General features: G+C 55.4%; 1 protein-coding gene and 1 long non-coding RNA gene across 4 annotated transcripts in view; one reads left to right on the top strand and one right to left on the bottom strand.

Annotated features, from left to right (window-relative positions):
* Positions 1-661, top strand: part of NOVA2 (NOVA alternative splicing regulator 2) — a 25932-nt gene extending 25271 nt beyond the window's left edge. The window contains exon 5 of the mRNA XM_040457925.1: positions 5-661. Within this exon, the coding sequence (XP_040313859.1) occupies positions 5-308 (304 nt within the window). The 3' untranslated portion in view covers positions 309-661. The remainder of the gene's footprint in view (positions 1-4) is intronic.
* A 121-nt stretch (positions 662-782) lies between these two features.
* On the bottom strand, positions 783-10445 carry LOC121018643 (uncharacterized). 3 transcript variants are annotated; one of them, XR_005785257.1, is made up of 4 exons: positions 10165-10445; positions 9226-9293; positions 7917-8020; positions 783-1540 (listed from the first exon to the last, which is right to left on the bottom strand). It is a non-coding gene; the product is annotated as an uncharacterized LOC121018643 (long non-coding RNA). The 3 variants fall into 3 exon arrangements; XR_005785259.1 differs by lacking the exon at positions 9226-9293; XR_005785258.1 differs by lacking the exons at positions 7917-8020; positions 9226-9293; positions 10165-10445 and adding an exon at positions 4554-4675.
* Positions 10446-10935: the final 490 nt, after the last annotated feature.

The raw sequence follows: 10935 nt of genomic DNA, 5'->3' as shown, positions 1-10935 counted from the left end.
CCGGGGGCTTCCTGACGGCCGAGAAGTTGGCGGCCGAGAGTGCCAAGGAGCTGGTGGAGATTGCGGTGCCTGAGAACCTGGTGGGGGCCATCCTGGGCAAAGGGGGCAAGACGTTGGTGGAGTACCAGGAGCTGACGGGCGCCCGCATCCAGATCTCCAAGAAGGGGGAGTTCCTGCCAGGCACGCGGAACCGGCGGGTCACCATCACGGGCAGCCCTGCGGCCACGCAAGCCGCTCAATACCTCATCAGCCAGCGGGTCACCTACGAGCAGGGAGTGAGGGCCTCAAACCCCCAGAAAGTGGGATGAGGCCTGTGGTGTCTGCTCCCACCCTCCTTCCTGCCCCTTCTCCTCCTCTTCCTTCTCCTCCCCCTCCCCCACACCCCCAACTCCTGACCTCAGCTCGGTGTAGTCCTGCTCCTCGTGGGATGGGGCTGGGGTAGGCCTGACTGCACCCCCCCTTCTGGTAGTCATAGGCAGGATTGAGTGCTGGCTGGGGATGGGGCCCAGAAGCTCCCTCCCCAGCCCTGAACTGACCCCTCCTTCCCTCCCTATGCTTGACTGGGCCTGACCCTCCTCTCCCCAGGGCCCAGGTCTGTGTGATATCTGTATATATTGCATTTTGTTGATTTTAATAGAAAACAAAGCGTTATTTTCTCTTTCTTTCCCTCCTTTTTTTTTTCTTTTTTTTTTCCTTTTCTTCTACTTCTTTTTTGTTTTGTTTTTTTTTGTTTGTTTGTTTGTTTGTTTCGGTTTGTTTTGGTTTGGTTTTTTTGGTAAGGATTTCCGCCCCCCCCCCCTCACCTTTAGAAGTTTTTGTTTCCATATGGGAGGAGGGGAGGGAGCCTCTGGGCCACCTGGAATGAGGGGCCTCCCCAAAACAACACCCCACCTCTCCTGCTTTCGGTTCCAGATCTGAAGGAAGGGATGGGAGTAGAGGTAGCCGAGGAATCTGAGCTGAAATGGGGTATTCGGAGCAGGGACCCCAGAGTTCCCAGATCTTCTCAGCGGCTCTACCCCTCTTGGAATTGCCCCTTCTAGGTGGGACTGTTCACTGTTCTGTTGTCAGGTTGTTGTGGTGGGGGAGCGGTGTGCAGTGCCTGCTGGGAATGAGGCCGGCTCTGGGATTGGTCCAGTCCTGTGGGCATGACTCTTGCGACGGGCTGGAACAACTTCCGGTGGCATCTTCGGTGGTTTTACTTAGAGTGATGGGAATGAAGGTCTCTGTTGGGATGTCACTGAGTCAAGTACTTTCTGGGGTGCTTCTGGCACTCCTTATGATGTCACGGGAAGCAGTTCCCCAGAGGTCACTTCCTGTGATGATAGAAGAGACAGGTACTTCCTATGATGTCTCAGTGAGCCTTCCTTGAAGGCTACTTCAGGGATATCATGGGGGCAAGTACTTCCTGTGGGATCTCCAGGGTATTTCCCGTGACGTCACTGGGATGGAGCATGCACTTCCTGTACTGGGCCATGGCCAGTCACTGACACTCCTTCTCCACTCGCACCCCTCTTTGGTGGGTCGTGGCCCGGGGGTCTTCCTAGGAGGAGAATGAGGGGTGGGACTTGGATCTTATCTGGAGGACTCTAAGGAAAAAGACCCAGTATTGTCAGGGTCACCTCTATCCGAACACGCCAAGTCTGTGAACCCACCTGGCAGCGAGGGGTGGGAGATGGAGCTGGTGAAAACTGCTGTTAAAGACCCCCATTCCCACCCCGCCTCTTGTGTGCATGCTCGTGTCCGCGTGGCTTTGTTCCATTGAGTCTGGTGAGCCAAACGTGTGGTGGCTCTGTCGGGCCATCATGACCCCAGTGTAGAGTTCAGTGAGCCACGGCAGGGTCCCTTGAGCTGGAATGCTCCGTGTGGTCTGAGAGTTTAGATTGGCTTGTGGTTTCCAGCAAGCTGGAGTGCTTTAGTAGTATCGGAGGGATCCGAGTGTCTTGGTGCTCTCTCACCACGGGCCCTGAGGCGCTAGAATGTTCTTTCTGATGGAGTCTGTCAAGCCAGGCAGCCCTGAGAGATGGTTTGGGAGTGGCTTCCCTGAGCACTGTGGCTGTGGTCTGCTCTAAGGCCTTGTTGGCGGGCTGAGATTTCAGGGCCTGACAACGCTATGGACTTAGAATAGCTGAGACCCACCTCTACCCTCGCCCATCTCCCCCTTTCCCTTGGAGACCACCTCCGCTCCCTCCAACCCAAAGCAGGGCCCCCAGTGCCCTGGTTCCATCATCAGCATCTCTGGGGGAGGGGCACCCATGCCCATCCTCTCCCCCATTTGTTCCCCTCCTAGGTCTTCCAGACCCTTCTCTGTCCCATGGCTTTGGGGGAATCAGGCCTCCTCGTCTCTCTCCCACACGAGAGAAGAAAAGCCAGAGACAATTCCCACCCCTAAAGCCTGGGAGACCCCTGCCCCTCGCTAGAGAGCCACCCCCAAATCAAAATGTGAAAATCCCTAGAAAGCAATAGCCTTCAAGGTACCTTGCACTGAATTTCCCACCCCGCCCCTTCCACCTAATGGGAGGCTGTAGCTTGGGCACTAGGGTGACTTTTTTCCATGCCCTCTTCATCTCCAGGGTGGGGGGCAGGCCCCATTTCCCCATCCCCCACCTCCCATCGCTGCTGCCCCCACCCCTAGTCTCCAGACTGAACCCAGATGGAGATTCCAGTGCCAAAACAATTCTTGATGTAACTTTGTACATATCTTCTGCAGGGGGCGGGGGCGGGGGGGGCGGGCTCTTGGGGTTGGAGGTGGAGGTGGCCCTGTGGGCCATTGCTCCCCTCCACCTCTCAAAAGACCCTACAGTATTTCGCACTATCTCCACCCATAGTGGGTATTGCAGTGTCTAGCTGGAATATCCCCCTGCGGCCCCCCAGGCCCCCATGAGGAGGGGAAGGAGCCAGGGAGAGGTAAAACACGGTCTGGGAGTGGGGAGGTGGGATTTGAAAGCGCTAATTTGCATATCATTTGCATCCTCAGCTGCCCTGGTTTGTCAGATGCTTTCTATAGCCCCTTTCAAGGGGGTCGGGGTCCCAATCAGCAGGACCCAGTAGTCCTGTCACACAGACACGTCTCTGGAGGCTGGGCCTCCCGAAAAACGTTCCCCTGGGGTATGTGTGTGACAACCCTCTCCCTATTCACATTTCTCGGGGACCCCCCTACCCCACCAGCCAGGGGTATCTGAAAGGTAGTTTGCTAGCTCAGTGAGCTAGTTCACTCACCAGATTGGTGAGTGGAGAGCCACACACCTTTCTCCATTTTTACCCTAGGAAACCCCCTCCACCATCCTCCCCAACCCTTGAAAGTCTCTTTGCATTCTGACCTCAATCTTTCGTGCTGCAGTGTGTCCAGAGGGGACACAGATGTGGGGTCAGGGATGGGGATCATTGAAAAACCCACCGCCTCTTTTTTTTTCTCCTCTTCCCTGTCAGCCAATCAGATCTCAGAGACTCTGAGTGGCCTCCTTGCACCCTGCTCTTCAGCACCCAGTAGGTGCTTAATAAGTGTTTGCTGCATTAAACTGTCTCCCTGTAACTCCCAACATCTTCCCCCAGAACTTCCCTCTCTCTTGGGCTCCCTATAGCTTTCTACCTTTTTCTCCTTGTGGCTCCCATCATTACCTGTCCTGTCTCTATCTTTGTCTAAATCTGTCTTTCGCCCTCTTCTCAACCCTCTCAAATCTCTCCCCTCCCCCATTCCCCCAGCAATTAAAAAAAAAACAAAAAAGTGCCAAACTTCCTTAGAACTGAGCCGCTCTGGGGGGAGGGAACCTCAGATAGAGAGGAGAGAAATGGAGCCATCTCACTTTGAGGAGGCCCCTAAGAGGCATTGAAAAAGTCTGTGGACACTTAGCTAAATTGGGTCCCCCTTCCTCACCCCTCCCACCCTGAGTTTTTCTTAGAATCTTTGTAAGAAAAAAAAAAAAAAAAGAAAGAAAAAAAAAAAAAAAAAACTCCCTCTCAGCTAACCCCTAACCTTTTGGATCCCCCCAAATTCCACCAGCCGGGGAGAACCCCACTTTGCCTCCTTCAGGCAATTCTGTAGAAATTGGGGAGGAGGGGACAAGCTCAACCCCTCTTCTGTTGGCCTCGAGGGACAGGTGCCAGCTGGATTCCAGAGAAGGACCTCAAAGCACTTAACGAGAAGGGGTTCAATGTGCCAAATTCACCTCCTTCATCCCCCGTCTCAGGGGCCTCTGAGCCAACCTGCCCCAGCCACCTTCTTCTGCCCTGTCCCAACCATCTCTGCATGGGCAAGGAGGCTTCACTGCAATAATTATTAGGGGATCAGAAGGTGAAGATCGTGTGCCACCTTTATCTGCCCTAGCCTGCCCCGGACTTGTAGGTGGGAATTATGGGTATCCCAAGCGGAGTTTGGTAAGAGTCAGACTTAGAGACCGTTGGGGACCTAGACTTGGAAGAACATGGCACCACTTTTCGGAGTGGTATTTCTTCTCCCCTTCTTAGCCCCCAAGTCCCGCACTCTCCCCTCTTTCCGTTTCTCTTGCCTACTTCTCCATCCCCCACCCTCCTTACTTCGTTTCTGATTGGTGGCCTACCGTTTGGAAAGTGAGGGGATTCCTCTGCATTGATGGTCGCTGTGGCAAGACCAGGACTCGAGGTCGTGATACGCGGAGCGGTGGAAAAAGTATTAACTAAGAGCGGCGACGAGGCTGGCTATTCGGGGCGTCCAGGCTGCTGATTGGGTGCCCACCTCTCGCGACAGCCAGGCAGGCCTTCGCTGTTGGCCACGCCCCTGCCCCGCGCCGACTTTGAAACTCCGAGGCCGGCTATCGCGAAAGCCTGAACCGGATGTCACGATGGGGAGGACGGGATCGCGATGCCCAAGTTGGGGCACCGAGGGCCGGGGACACAAGTTTACGGCTCTCGTGGAGTCGCGACACCCAGCCCTGCTATCTGATCCCTCTACACTGCAGTCAGCTGTCTGGACGCCGTGGTGGAGGGGCTTCTCTCGGTGGCGCCGCGGCTGGTGTGCGTCAGGTCCGTCTCAGTGGCCCCTGCCAGTCGCGTTGGGGATTGCTGGGTGGCAGGGAGGGAGATGGGGAACGTCTCTGTGGGGGTGGGGAAGGGTGGGGGGGGGGGTTGCTGTTTTTTTAACCCCTTCTCAGCCAGTCCAGGACATTCTTGTCTCTCAGAGATAAGTGGGGGGGACCGCCTAATCCCCCTCCCGCACACCTTTCCTCCTCCCTACCCCACCCCCCCAAAACCACCAACCTCTCATATTCTAAGTGACTCCATCACCACCGGCCACCGGGACCTGCGGCCTCATTGCTCCAGCCCGCCCCACTCGACCGTCAGACTCGCTCATCGAACTCTTTTTGATTAACCCTTTCTGTGTTCATCCCACGGAAAACTGTGTGTCCGGCGAGGAGGAGGGGGGAGGCGAGGGGCAGCAGCTACCTTTCCTCCATCTCCTCCCACCGCCCATGCCTCCCCACCCGCACCCCATCCCATGGCCTACCCCATCCCTCACCTTAGGGTCCTCCCCGCCCTGGGGAGAGTGACCCTTTATAAATATCTCTGCTGTTTGGCTTTGTCCCTTTCAAAGGCGGGGCCAGGGGCGTGGCCTCCTGCAAGCGGAGCGCTGACTCCGGCCCCAGTCTTATCTGTGCCCTCCCCCCACACTCCCCATCCCTTCATTGTAAATAGTCACTTTTGTACTGGGTTTGAGCCAGGGGACGTGGGGAGTCATTTTTTTTTCTTTGTGTTGACATCTCAGGCCCCTGGAGGCATGGCCCACATTCCGGTTACATTTGGGAGAATCCCAAGGTGGGTCCTCTCACCTGCCCCCAGTGCCGAGGATTTCAAGATATCAGTATCACTCCCAGAGGAATGCGGTGCACCGATCCCCTCCACGGGGAGGTGGGAGAGGCGTGGCAAAGGTGTAGTCTGACGGGATGTCTCGGTTGTCCCCATCTATGAAATGGGTTGGTCCTCCAGGTTCCCTGGGGAGCCTCAGTGAGATCACAGTGGAGTTAGCATCTCTGCCCCTTTCTCTGTTTGGGACAGACAGGGTAGGAGAGTGGAGGCGAGGGGATGACTGTCTACGGAGAACAGACCGCTAAATCCTTACTGGGGACCTTAAACTAGCTTCTCCCACGCCTGTTCTCGCTCTTGGACAATGGGGGGATTGGAGGACCTGTGAGGTCCCTTGGGTATCCCCAGTCCTTACATTAAAGGCCCAAGCCCAGAGCTGGCCCGCTGCCCGCTGTCCCACATTCCCACGTTCCATGTCTTGGGCCCAGACCATCCGCCATGTGGCCATGCCTCCAGTGCCTCCATTCAACCCCCTCTAACTGATTCCTTCCATCCTCTGCGACCAGAGAAGCCGCCCACCTCCCCACCAACCCCCCCCCCCACCCCCCCACCACCTCCAGAAGTTCCTGGCTGGGGCCCACGGCCCTCTCCCCTCCCCCTCCCCACATTGCCATGCCTGGGCCACGCCCACCCCCCCCCCCACCCACCACCCCCAGTGTCCGTCGTGTGACCTAGTGCACCATGTATTAGCTTCCATGGCCCCCACCCCGGCCCCCACCACACCCCTCCCCCCCCTCCCTCGGCGACTTCACCTTTTTTTGCCGCGATAAACGCCATCTCAGCATCTGTGTCTAATGTTGTCTTTTTTGCTTGACATCACACACTCCTTCTTAACCCATCCCCTTCCCTCTCCCTCCTCCCCACACCTCCACCCTCATCCTAAATTCTTTCCCCCTTTCCCTCGAGGGCTCTGGGTATCCAGGGGAGGGGGTGGGGGGACCCCTGAGGATGGGCTCAGGAGGGGGAAAGAGGGGAGGGGTGGATTATTCTCTCTGGACTGGGCCAGCACCCAGAGCAAATGTGTCAGAGGGGAGCCAGCATCCAGGTTTAGGTTGGGGCGGGGGGGGGGGGGGCTCAGTGTCCAATCAGGAGGGTGGACGCCACTACCTGCACCACATATACTCAGCACGACGGCCGCGCAAAGACGCTCCTGGACCCAAGTCCACACGCACAGCATTGCAAACGCACAGCCCCGAGCAGAGTCAGGATAGCCTGGGGTTACGGTTTTGGAGTCAGGTAAGATCTGGATTCAGATCCCAGTGCTGCTATGTAACCCTGGGCCCTTGTCCCTCAGAACCTCCATCTCCCTATGTATGAAACGGAGACGTTTTTAATGTTATTTCTACGGTCGATATTAGGATTCAATACACCATCCGCTTAAAAAAAAAAAAAAAATACTGAGCAGGTACAATCTATAAGGCACCATTCTGGGTGCTGGAGATAAAGCGGTTAACAAAACAGACCCAGATAGCTCTGCCTTCATGGAGCATAGATTCTCCTGGAAAATCTGGAGATTCTTCCTTAGCACAGAACCTGGCATGCGGGACTAAAACCAATTCAGAGGTTGCAAACCATCCGCCAGCAGGCCTATCTGGTGCACACGCGATCTCGTTGGGCCCAAGCAGCGGTTTCTGTGAATTTGGTGCCAGCATTTAAACCTTGGGAGACTTCCGAAAATGTGGGTTGCAGGACCCTCCTGAGGCATCAGATGCACCATCTCTGGTGATAGCCACGTGGCCAGAATTGGCTGGAGTGGTCCAGTCACTACCCCTCATCCAGGGCAGGCAGCATCAGCCCCTCCCCCACCCTACACTCTGTTTTTGTCACCTGCCTGGCCCCTGGACACATTTGAGTTTGCAACCCCTGTGGTAAACGTTTAATACCAAGCCCCTTACATTTTGGAGGTGTCAGAGATGGCTGGGCAGGTGATGATGTCCCAAGCACGAGGAAGAATGGCATTGGAGTTGGAGAGACAGGTTTAGGGTGAGGCCAGACGGGCTGGTTCCGGTGTGACCGGGGCGCCTCGCTTCCTCTCTGGGTCTCAGTCTCCACGTATGGAAAATACCCTACAAAAGTGTACTTACCTTCTGGAATATTCCAGAAGGATTCCACGAGCGCATCACCCCATCAGTACCTGACACAGAAGAGATGCTCAGCACACGGTGGTCACTTGTAGAGACCCCTCCAACTGAAAAATAACAATAAAAGGATTCTAGGGAAGAACAGAAACCGAGAGAGGGGGGTAGGAGGAAGGAAACTGAGGCTAGGACAAAGTGAGAAAGCAAGTAGCAGACGTGGAGAAGAGTCCTCAGCTGCTCGGGGTGTGGTTTTTTGTTTTTTTTTTTTTCATTCATTCAGTCAACCATCCATTCATTCATTTGTTCCGCAGACATTTATTGAGCACCTGCTATGTTCTCAGGCCTAGGGACATGGCAATGGCCCTGACAGGTCACTGTTCTCGTGTTGCCAGCCCGAAAGCCACATCCGCACCTCTTAGCACACAGTCGATGCTCAAAAGTCTACCATTCCTGGCCCCACAGGCACGTCTGGTCCTGGTCTGTGGCCCACAAGTATTGCCTGGTATTCAGAAATATTGCCTAGCCAGGCCATTTTCTGGAAAAGTCAAGGACTTTTCCACCAGGAAGCTGGGAACTTCGAAGGGATTTGAGGGAGAGGGTGGAGTGTGGTCTCTAGTCTGCTGTGTGACTTTGGGAATCTCTCTGACCTCTCTGACCCAGGAGGTGGAAAGGAGAGGAGACGAGGTCAGGATGTAGGTGAGTAATGGGGGATTCCTGACTCCCTCAAAGCCTCCAAACCTTCTCTTCTGGGGGGGGGGGCGGATTTTAGGGGTGCAGGGTGGCCTCAATGAGAAGACAGATGAAGAAAAAAGAAGGAGTTGCCTGGAGGAGGGAGATGGCCCCTGAGGCAGGGCTGGGAGGGGAGGAAGGAGGGAAGAGCGGGGCCTGGGTCCGGGATGGGGGTCTCCGGGAGTGGCTCTGAAAGAGCACATCAGAGCAAGGTCATTTGGAGAGAACAGAGAAGGTAGAGGTGGACCGGCAGAGAGGGAAAGACAAGCAGAAACACGAAACAGACAAGAGACAGAAACAAGACAGGGATGGGGATACGGTTGCCAGATGTACAGTCGGTTAAGCGTCCGACTTCAGCCAGGTCACGATCTCGCGGTCCGTGAGTTCGAGCCCCGCGTCGGGCTCTGTGCTGATGGCTCGGAGCCTGGAGCCTGTTAGGGGCGCCTGGGTGGCGCAGTCGGTTAAGCGGTTGCCAGATGTAGCATATAAAAATACAGTATGTCCGGTGACCTTTGAATTTCAGATTAAAAAAAAAAATTTTCCTTAAGGATAAATATGTCCCGTGCAATGTTGGAGCTATACTCACACTAAATATTAGCTGTTGCTTATCTAAAATCCAAAGGTAGCTGGGCATCCTGGATTTTATCCGGCAACCTTAAAAGGAAGAGAACAGAGATCTGAGGGGCATCAGTGACGCCAGGACAACTAGTCAGAGGAGTCAGGTCGTCTGGGTCCACTTTCTGGAATCCTAAAGCCGGTGTGCTTGGCTCAGCGCCCCCCTCTCTCCCCGGGTCCCCTTCTCTCTGCCCCTGGGGCTCCCTCTTCGCTGCGTCAGTCTCCCCAGCTCTCTGCCTCTCAGGCCCCTCTCTTTTCCACTCCGTTTCCCTCTCCTGCAGACAGTCTCTCTGTTCCCTCCATTCCTCTTCCCCCTTCAGTCTTGCTCTACCCTCAGGCATCTGCCTCAGACATCAAAGGTGATTGACCCACCAGGTCACCCTTCCCCAAGTGAAGTGGGCTTCGGGGCAAGTGACAGGCAGGTGGGGAGTGCATTCAGGGACACTACTGTTTTCCTCAGTCAGGGCTGTTGAAGCTTGGGGCTGGGAGGGGGAAGAGACAGTCTACTGGAAAAACTCTCCATCAGCAGGCCAGGCCTTGGGGAGTCTGGCAAGTACAGACCTCCCCAGGGTCCCCTCCATCCTCCTATCCCCAACTGTGACTTAGTCTTTCTAAAGTGTCCTCTCCGCCAAAACGCCCCATTGCAGCATTCTGGAGAAAGCTCGGCCACATGGTTTCTGGCCCCCTTGCCCTTGCCTCTGTCTCTCTCTCTGCCTCAGTTTACCTTCAGTACCTCTCTGGGTGTCTGTCTCATCACATCTGCCTCCTTCCATCGCTCTTTTTCTCCCCCCACCCACCTCTTTTTTTTTTTTTTTTTTTTTTAATTTCATCTCCTTGTATCCCTCCAGGGCTCTGCCTCTCTGCTCGCTTCCGCTGGGGGTGGGGGGGGGTGGGGGGAATCTCTGCGTACCTCTCTGAATCACTTTCTGTTTCTGCCCGCCTCCGCATCTCCTTCTCCCTGTGTACCCATTATCGCTGAGTGGCGGCGAACAGAATCCACTCCGGCCAGTGTAAACTTATTAGGGGACACAGAGCCTGTATGAAGAAACTCTCCAGGCTGAGCCTTCAAGGCACTTCCGAATCTACCCTCCAGAAATAGCCGCCCAGGAACTGCTGGTCCTCCTGCAAGATCAGGAAGCCAGCCGCTGGGCTCCGCAAGGGCACCAGCCCTGGGAACTGGTGGAGGCAGGGGCGGCGGCCTCGCGGCTACCTCCCTCCCCGCAGACTTTAGTTAGAAATTCAAGCTTCCCGCGGAGGCATCTGATTGGTGGACCGTAAACCTACTTCCGGAACGGCCAACCACAAGGTATTCTGGGAAGTGTAGTTTTTTTTTGGCTTGCCAGTCTGCGGTCGCAGGAAAGCGCTGCCGAAGACTGGGACAGACGCTACGCGGAAGAGATGTTGGGGGGGGACCCGTTTTCTCCCCATTACCTAACGCCCTCTTTCTCTGTCCACCTCTCTTTCTATGTGCATGTGTTTCCCACCTTCCGTCTTTCAGTTTGTCTCTATTTTTCTCTTTTTTGCCCCTTTTTCACCGTCCAGTCGTATTTCAGTCCTTCCACCTCTATGGCCTTCTCTGTCTTCTTTCTTCGCCACTGGCCGTGTCAAGCCCCACTGCGTTCCTGCCTCATCCCCACCTTTATCCCCAGTTCCAGCTCCAGTGTTGAGCAGAGTCTCCCTC

This window comes from Herpailurus yagouaroundi, unplaced genomic scaffold (assembly GCF_014898765.1).
Source record: "Herpailurus yagouaroundi ecotype Mexico unplaced genomic scaffold, PumYag 220, whole genome shotgun sequence".
In the NCBI taxonomy this organism is placed as follows: domain Eukaryota; kingdom Metazoa; phylum Chordata; class Mammalia; order Carnivora; family Felidae; genus Herpailurus; species Herpailurus yagouaroundi.
Note: the sequence above shows the minus strand (reverse complement) of the source record. Positions and strands in the feature narration are given on the sequence as shown.